The sequence below is a fragment of the Pinus tabuliformis genome, chromosome 9 (assembly GCF_031772625.1).
Source record: "Pinus tabuliformis cultivar Carrire ecotype Pingquan chromosome 9, CPIR1, whole genome shotgun sequence".
NCBI classification, from domain to species: domain Eukaryota; kingdom Viridiplantae; phylum Streptophyta; class Pinopsida; order Pinales; family Pinaceae; genus Pinus; species Pinus tabuliformis.
Window position 1 is genome coordinate 1,286,523,898 of NC_142307.1, and position 8,904 is coordinate 1,286,532,801.

Genomic DNA, 8,904 nt, shown 5'->3' on the forward strand with positions numbered 1-8,904 from the left:
CAAGCAATGGATGAACATTAACATGGGATCACAGCTATCAGGTAAGAAAACAGCCCTAACATTTATCGCTTCAGTGGTTCCTTTAAATTCTTCTCTGAAATCCTCACGGAAAACGTCAAATTTTTATATTTCCCAAAGAAATCCTCACTCTTTTTTTCAGAGGAAAAAATCAAGATAAATTATATTAAGATAATATAACAAACAGCATTACAGATGTCTCAAAGGAGACATTTAGCAGATGGAGAAGAGCATTATAAGACATGATATGGCCCCCGTGAGGAGGGCGGAGAGAAACCTGTAATGAAGGGCTGCAGAGGCCGCAAAAAGACATGTGACTTGGGATTGTTCTTTTGAGAAGTGTAGATGTAACCCGATAAATAACCATATATGGGTCCGGCAAATGACAAAAAAAAAGATATGTGATGGCCCAGTTGGCGCAGAAATACAGGAAGATAGGATCAGATCAGTAGAGAAACCGCCTGTAGAGTAACATAACCTTAGGAACAGAATAGGAGAGAAACCACCTGTAGAGAGAATCGAAACTAATCCGATGGGGGCAAGAAGCCCGCAATAGAGATCAAAATGGAGTGTAGAGGCTGGCAGGTGTTCTGGAAGACACGTTGATTCCTCTAATTCCAGATGAACCAGCAAGTAAGGATGAAGAGGGCACGCCAGGTTGGGCACTGTGAGCTCCACCAGAAGAAGCCATCCTGTACAGAAGGAAAAGACCGATGAGAGAAACCATAAGTGAGAGAGAGCTCGTACCAGATTGTAGAAGAGGCAGCACACTCGAAAAACATGTGGAAGTTTGTTTCTTGCTGTGCTGAGCATAGGTGACACCTGCTCGGACCGAACCATCCTTTTTTTTGGAGGACCTCCCAAGTGAGGTTCTTGTTTGAGAAGAGAAGCCATGAGAAGAGGATCGCTTTAAGAGGGCAGGGAGCTTTCCAGAGCTTGGAGGGGAAGGTCGGAAAAGATGGCGGGAGGGTGGATGAGAGGAGAGAGTAGAGGTTTTTGACAGTGAGAGGGAGGGAGGGCTTCACAAATGACCATACCAGCTCGTCCTTTGTACCAGATTGGGAGATACCTTTGTGAGAGAAGCTGTTTATGACGGAAAGCCAAAGGGGGCAGAGGGGAGGGGGAAGGCCTAGTTGGTCTTCATTTTTCCAGATTGGCTGATTTGAGGACCACGTCTCAATGAGCTTGTTCCAGGTGAAAAGGCCCTTTGAGTGGAAAAAGGCAAGAAGAGCTGGGGGGATGGAGGATTCAAGTCTGTGCTGGGTGGGATCAATGGCAATGAGGACATTCTCGCCTGTAACGATAGACCATCTCAGATTCTGCAAGAAAAAAGATTGTATCTTCCTGAAGTTCAGCCAAATAGTGGAGCCATGCCTGATGCCAAGAGAGGATCTCCTGTGCCAGTAAGCTATATTCCGACCTTTGAGATATTTCTGCCTGATGAAGGAGCTCCATGGATTGTTGCCATATATGCCTCGGTGAAGAGATTTGCAAAGGAGCGCTTTTCCAAAAGATCTCATGTGCAAGAGGCCCCAACCACCTGTTTTCCTTGGTCTCGTAATGGAATCCATATTGACGAGGTGGAATTTAGAATGATATGTGCGGCCGCCCCACATAAAGTTAGCAGCCAAAGACTTCATTTTGTTTGTAACAGATGCGGGCAGAAGAAAGAGATGACTCCAAAATACAGCCAGTTGGGAGAGCACTGTTTGAACCAATATGAATCTACCAGCGAGGGAGAGAAAGCGCATTTCCCAGCTTGATATTTTGTTGTAGAAGCGGTCGATAATCCAGTTCCAGTCACGAACGCCATACCCCTTTGCTTTTAATCGGAAGCCCAGATAGGTGAAACCCTCACTAAGCGGCGCTAGATTTATACCAAATCGATCAGCAATCCAATGAGCAATGTGTGGGTTTGTTCCATTATGAAATAGAATAGTCTTAGATTTATTTATGGCCAATCCCGTGGCCGAATGGAACTTCTGAAGAATTACAAATAAGCAGGCCCAGGTGGATTTGCAGAGTAAAGCGAAGATCAAGATATCATCAACAAAGAGATTTTGAGTGAGAGTGATGTCCTTACATAATTTTACAGGCTTGCATCTTCCTTCAGAGACAGCGGAATTGATGTGGGTGCTGAGGCAGTCCATGACCAAAATGAAGAGAAGGGGGGAGAGGGGGCATCCCTGGCGGAGCCCCCTCTCTGCTTTGAAGAAGGTTGAAGGAGAACCATTGATGATAACAGAGAAATTGACGCTCTCAACGCAAGCCATAATCCAGTTAATACCCTGTCGCTGTAAACCAATTTTTGCGAGGAGAATTCTGAGGAAACCCCAGTCCACGCAATCAAAAGCCTTTTTCAAGTCAATTTTAAGAGCAGCGACATCCGTGTTTTTGGAGCAGATGGAGAAAAGACATTCTTGAGCCATGGCTACAACGTCCAGGATAACTCTGCCCTTGAGGAATGCATGTTGCTCCTTGGTGATAAAAGAGTTTAGAACTTTCTTCATGCGCTCAGCGATGATTTTAGAGGTAATCTTGTAGAGGGAGTTGCATAGAGCAATCGGCCTGTAATCCCCAAATGAAGTCGATTTGGCCTTCTTGGGGATAAGGGCGATGAAGGTGGCCGAGAGGGCACCATTAATGTGACCCGAGGAGCGGGAAGCCTCTACCATGCCCAACAAACCTGTTTTGAAAAGATCATAGAAATGGGAAAAAAATTCAATGGGCCAGCCATCGGGCCCTGGGCTTTTATCTTTTTTGAAGCTCTTGATGGTGTCCCAAAGCTCACCTTTCGTAACAGGTCTGAAGAACTCCTCATTTTTGTTGTCATCAAACATGTTCGGTAGGTGGTCGACTGCCCACATCATGTCTGAGATATCACTCCCCTGTCTTTTGTATTGTTCTTTGAAAAACCTAGTGGCCTCAGCTGAGATGTCTTGCTGTGTGAAAAGAAAACCTCCATTTCCGTCCTCGATCTTCCAAATAGAATTTTTAGCTCTGCGCCCATTTGCAAAATTGTGAAAAAACCGCGTGTTACGGTCGCCCTCCTTCAACCAGGTGGCTCTGCTCTTGAGCCTCCAAAGGACTTCCTCTTTTTGCAGAAGGGCTTGTTTTTTTTTCCCAGTGACAAGAGGAGAGTTTTTTTGTCCATCGATAGACCGTTGTATTGGACAGAGGAGGAAAGGATATCAATTTCCTTGTTTATGTGATATAGATCCTTTTTATCTTGCTTGTGCTTTTTTATCTGCCAGTCTTTTGTAGCATTTCTAAGAGACTGAATTTTTTCCCGAAAGGTGAGCCATATTGCCTCCTGTGATTGATGAAGGTTTGCCCAGAAACATTTAATGAACTCGTTGAAAGAGTTGTCCAGCAGATGCGCTCTATTAAACTTGAAGGCGTAGCCTGACGTGCTTGACATAAACCTCCATGCCAAATAGATGGGCTTATGATCTGATGTGGATGCACTTCCCGTCGACGCCGTCGGAATCCCCCACTGTGCAATGATACTGGAGTTTACAATGAATCTATCGATTCTTTTGGCGATAAATGCCGAGCCAAGCCTGCCGTTGTTCCATGTTGGGGACAATAAATCGGGAGAAATATCAACCAGGTCCCTATTTAGGTGTTCCTGTCTCATTGTGTCAGCCATACTGTCATTTTTCCTGTATTGACCCCAGCACTCATTTGTGTTGAGGGTGAGATTAAAATCGCCTGCAATTAAGAGAGATTGAACATCAAGAATTCCAGAATCAAATAAGGATTCCCAGAAGAGAGCTCGGTTCCGGTAGGGCGCATATATATTGAGCATATTAAGGATGTGAGGACGTCCTCTGATGGAGGCCGAGATGAGGATGCCTGCAGAGCACTTGTAAGCTTTTGCTTTGACCCTTAGCGGGTCCCAAAGAGTCACCAAGCCGCCTGATAAGCCCTCTGCGTCTGTGGCTACTTCCCTTAGGTTTCTGTGCATTAATCGCCAGGTTTCAGCTGCTTCATCGTCTGGATGTTATCCAACTCTCTCGATTTCCAGAATCTCAAGAAATTGTGCTTTAACAGAAAGCCTTCTGAATCCCAATTGCCATTGCATTCACTACCAATTGTGTTACAGTCAGAAACCCCATTGGAATTGGAGCAAATACAGTACACGCCCAGACTCTTTACGTCCCGCATTTAGCAATCAGTACATTACAAGATCTTCTTTATTGCCTTACATTCGCATTCCACCATTAACCATAGAAGAAGAGGGATTCATCCACAATGTCTGTTCTGCGATAATGCAAAGCCGCTGGGACTCTCTTCAGCAGTTTGCAGCCCAATTGAACGCCCGCCTTGTTACTGGGGTCTTGCAGCATTTGCTCAGTGATGCTGATTTGGCAGTTAGATTCTTTGATTGGGTAGGGAAGGAAAAGGGGCCTGAGCATTCGATTGGGTCATATTTGGCGATCGTCGAAACCCTGGTTCGAGCCGGTAGGCTATGTGATGTAGAGCCATACATACATCGTCTGACTGAAAATAATAGTGTTTCAGTGTCTGAGGTGGCAAAATCGTTGTTGAATGCATTCAAAGGTTGGGATTCTGCTCCTCTGATATTTGATTTTCTTTACAAAAGCCTCTTGTCATCTGGGAAGGTGAAAGAAGCAATTGCTGCATTTCATCAACTGAAAACTCATGGGTATTTTCCAACTGTTCAATCATGCAATAAGATACTTGCAGGGTTACTCAAATTGAATTGCTCGGAGCAGGCTTGGAAATTTTATGGAGAAATGGTTCAATTTAAAATCCCTCCCAGCAGCTATACTTTGAATATAATGATCCACTCTCTCAGCAAAAATGGAGAAATTCAGAAGGCCACCGATTTTTTTGACCAGATGCTTGAAAATGGTTTTGTTCCTGATATTGTGACTTACAACACTCTTATAGAGGGACATTGTAGAAAGGGCAATGTCAAAGAAGCTTTGAGTTTGTTTTGCGCAATGTCTAGGAAAGGTTTTACACCAGATGTTATCACTTACAATGCTCTGATCGCTGGCCATTGCAAAGCAAAGATGTTTGAAGAATCAAAGAGACTTTTAATAGAAATGTCCTTGATGGGTGTGGCACCCAACCTTGTTAGTTATAATAAATTGGTAATTGGTTTTTGTGAGCAAGGCGAGTTGGACAGTGCTTTCAAAATACGGGATGAAATGCTAGAAAAGGGGCTTGTACCAAATGCCGTCATTTATACAGCACTTATACGTGCTCTTGGCAAGGAAGGGAGGACTCAAAAAGCACTGCAGTTGTTGAAGAGGGGCATGGCTGAAGATGGTCTAATGCCAGATTGCGTTATTTACACCATGCTGATCCACGGATACTGCAAAAAGGGAAAGACACAAGAAGCCCTCTGGTTGCGTGATGAAATGGTGGGGAGAGGCGTCATGCCAGACACTGTTACATACAATGCACTCATCAATGGTTTCTCCAAAAAAGGTCAGATTGATAAAGTAAAAGAATTGTTTGATGAAATGCTGAATAGGAATCTGGTTCCTGACCGTTTTACTTTCACCATGCTAATTGATGCATTGTGCAAGAATGGCAAATTATTGGAAGCTTTGGAACTTCTAGATGATACCCGGCAAAAGGGTTTTAAGCTTGACAGTTTCTTACAATGCACTTATTGTTGGGTGCCGTAAGAATGAGAAAATGGAGAAGGTGGAGAATCTCGTAAACCTTTTTAAGATGGATTACTTCCAGATTGTGCTACATATAAATACTCTAATTGATGGTCACTGCAAAAAGGGTAATATACAACAGGCTTTACATTTACTGCATGAAATGAAGAACAGAGGTAGAGGTTTTGTTCCAAATACACTTTGTTATGAGGGTCTTATAAGTGGGTTTTGCAATGAAGGATACACAATAGAGGCGAACCCTATCTTTAGAGAAATGCTCAGCAGAGATTTAATTCCTAGTCATGCTACGTGTGCTGCCATACTTAATAGTTTATGTGAAAAAGGGGATATGATCAATGCTGTGGAAATCAATGTTATAATGGATGACAAAGGTTTGTCTAGTTTTTACACTTACAAAGCTATTGTTAGAGGATATTGCAAGGGAGACAAATTGCAGGAAGCAGGTGACTTTATAAATAAAATGAAGAAAAGGGCTATACTTCCTGACGTCAGCATCTACCAGTTGTTAATTGAGGGATATCGAAGGAGAGGTGATTTGCAAGGGGCTATAAAAGTATATGATAAAGTAGTGGATGAACGGTTGGGATCTGACATCTTCCATTATAACTCATGCATTGCCAATCATTGCAGCATAGGACAGATGCGAGCGGCATTAACGGTATTCAAAGGAATGAAGATAAAAGGCATAGCTCCGGATATTATGACTTACAGCCTTCTGATTGAGGGGTGTTGCATGGTGGGTTATACTAAAGACGCTATCAGACTGCGTCGTGCTATGGCTAAACAAGGCTTTGTTCTTGATGTAGTCATTTATAAATCTCTAATTAAAGGCGTTTGCATGAAAGGCAGCCTAGGGAAGGCATGCTCAGTCTTGGATGAAATGCAGAAAAAGAAGGTGGTTCCCAATGTTACGACTTATATTACAATGCTTGATGGTTACCATAAGAAGGGCTATATGCGGGAGGCTATGCAGATATTTAATGAGATGGCGGAAAAGGGTTTAACAATGGATGCTAGAACATTTAGCCAAGTCATTGTTGTGTGTTACAAGGCTGGACTGCCAATAAATGTAGATTATTTTATTAAAGGTGATCTCAATCGAAATTTGGTTCTTGACTGCACTAAATTTTCTATGCTGATTAAGGGTTTCTGTCAAGAAGGAAGAATTCAAGATGCATTGATACTGCATGATGAAATGGTAGGAAGAGAACTTGTGCCTGATGCTTGTACTTATAATGAACTTGTTAATGGTCTTTGTAAAGAGAAGAATATGCAGAAAACCAAGGGGATATTTAATTCGCTTTTGGAGAATGAATTGTCAGTGGCTGTTACTAATTGATTACGAGAATTGTTTAAGAACAGATGAAGGAAAGTTCATAACTATAAGGAGAAATTGGCAACTTCATTGTTCATATGATTTGCAGATACCAGTGAGAAAAGCGACGATGCAAAATGGGCATTATATGCAGGTAAATACTAAAGATATTGCCATAGGGACCTTTTTTCTGCCTCTCTAAACTAATGTGAAAATGATGCACATTCTCAAGTTTACTTTGGAAAACAATCAGAAGATGCATTCAAATATCAGGCATTGCAAACATTAGAAAGGTAAAGAAATGAACATATGAGCGTACATTATAATTAATCTGGCAGAAAGGAGAGGCTTTGGTAGCAGCTTCTGGTGGGGACTATTAGTGGTCATATTGGATGTTCATTATACAAGATGGTGTGCATAATTGTTTCAGCATTGCAAGATCAATCTGAGGTTCAAACAATGATAAAGACTTGACAAGTACAGCAACAGCTATGATGGCTAACACATGGCCATGTCAGTTTCTTTGAAGATACCTCCAATTAGGATGGGGGAACGTTTTGACCTAACCTTAGCCCAAGGAAACTGAGTTGGAGAATATCAATCTTGTGGTTGGATGAATAGTTCATTAATTAGAATGAACATGAGAGGGAGGATGGTAGGGCTTATGGAAAGTCTTAAAGGTGTTAGAAAGGATGCTAAGGTTCTGGGAAAGTGGGGAATCAATAGTTGGAGGAATGCTGAAGATGGATGCTGTTACTGCAACAATACTTTATTGTCTGCCTGCCTCAGCATGTGATGTGTGACACTGAAGCAGTGCTAGGCTGAACAAATAGCTTGAGACTCTCTCAGAACTTGCGGTGCTCACTTTAATGGCAGGTTATCTCAACAGGCATGGTCTTATTTCACGCTTTAGGAAAATTGTAATGAAGGCATGTCACTTTATGTTTGTGGCAGTTGTCCTTTATTTTTGATTATGTACTGACATATAGCATTTGATTGTGGTGATAGTTGTAGGTCGACTCAGGCTGTCATGGCAGCTTTCCTTTGGAATGTTTGTGTTGCTGCACTTTTATTGACACTACTTCATTGCAAGGGTTGCACTTCGTATTGGGGCGATGTCCACTTGCTTTTTTTCCATTACAAGTGCTTTAAAAACTTCACCTCTGTTTTGGGAGATGGTTCTTGCTGTCCTTTCTTATTTTTTTCAGATGCCATATACATTATGATATCATGTTGGCTTATGTGTTTTGTAGCCCAACAATTTTCATTTGGCTTCATGGTGAGATTATTGCTTTCTCATCACTTCAGTGAATGTTTCTTTTATCTGTTGGAAAACACTGGGCCTCTGGTAGTTTATCAAAATAGGTAGCTGTGCTGAAAAACAAATAATCTTGAATTTTTAAATTCCAGGAAATTTGGAACATGTTCTGATGGCTCTTTCTGTCAGACCGATATCAGTTTTGACTAAGAGTTGGTACTTACATTTGCCCCATTTCATTTCTGGGATGGATCAATGCAATGGTCACTGTGATAATTTATTCTTTTGCGAATCAGTATTTTTTTGCTTTGGTATATGATGCCATTGAGGCTGGAAAATATAAACCATTTATTATCCTATATTTTTTGTTCGCCCATCCAAATTATCATATGAGGAAGTAATTATCTAGCAGAATTTTTCTGCAGATAAACAAATAATATGAAAATAGTTGTGTTCCATTATCATGAATATGTATTCTCTTTGTTAAATCATACTTTGGGCTCTCTTGTAATATCAAGCGGGAGACCTTTGTGGTCACCCTTATGAAGTCATGAACCAAAATAATGGTGCCATGAAAATGCCTGTAAACACAATTGTAATGTGGTATTCAACAAGTTTTGAAGTAAGTTGCTTTATTGGTTCTA

At 41.7% G+C, this 8,904-nt stretch overlaps 1 protein-coding gene across 1 annotated transcript; it reads left to right on the forward strand.

Annotated features, from left to right (window-relative positions):
* The first annotated feature begins 3,567 nt into the window (after positions 1-3,567).
* LOC149153282 (uncharacterized) lies at positions 3,568-7,821 on the forward strand. Its single transcript, XM_089443768.1, is given in 5 exon segments — positions 3,568-3,661; positions 3,895-5,647; positions 5,649-5,728; positions 5,731-5,762; positions 5,764-7,821. Coding segments are annotated over 5 exon segments (3,222 nt in total). The 3' UTR covers positions 7,027-7,821.
* The last annotated feature ends 1,083 nt before the right edge of the window (positions 7,822-8,904 follow it).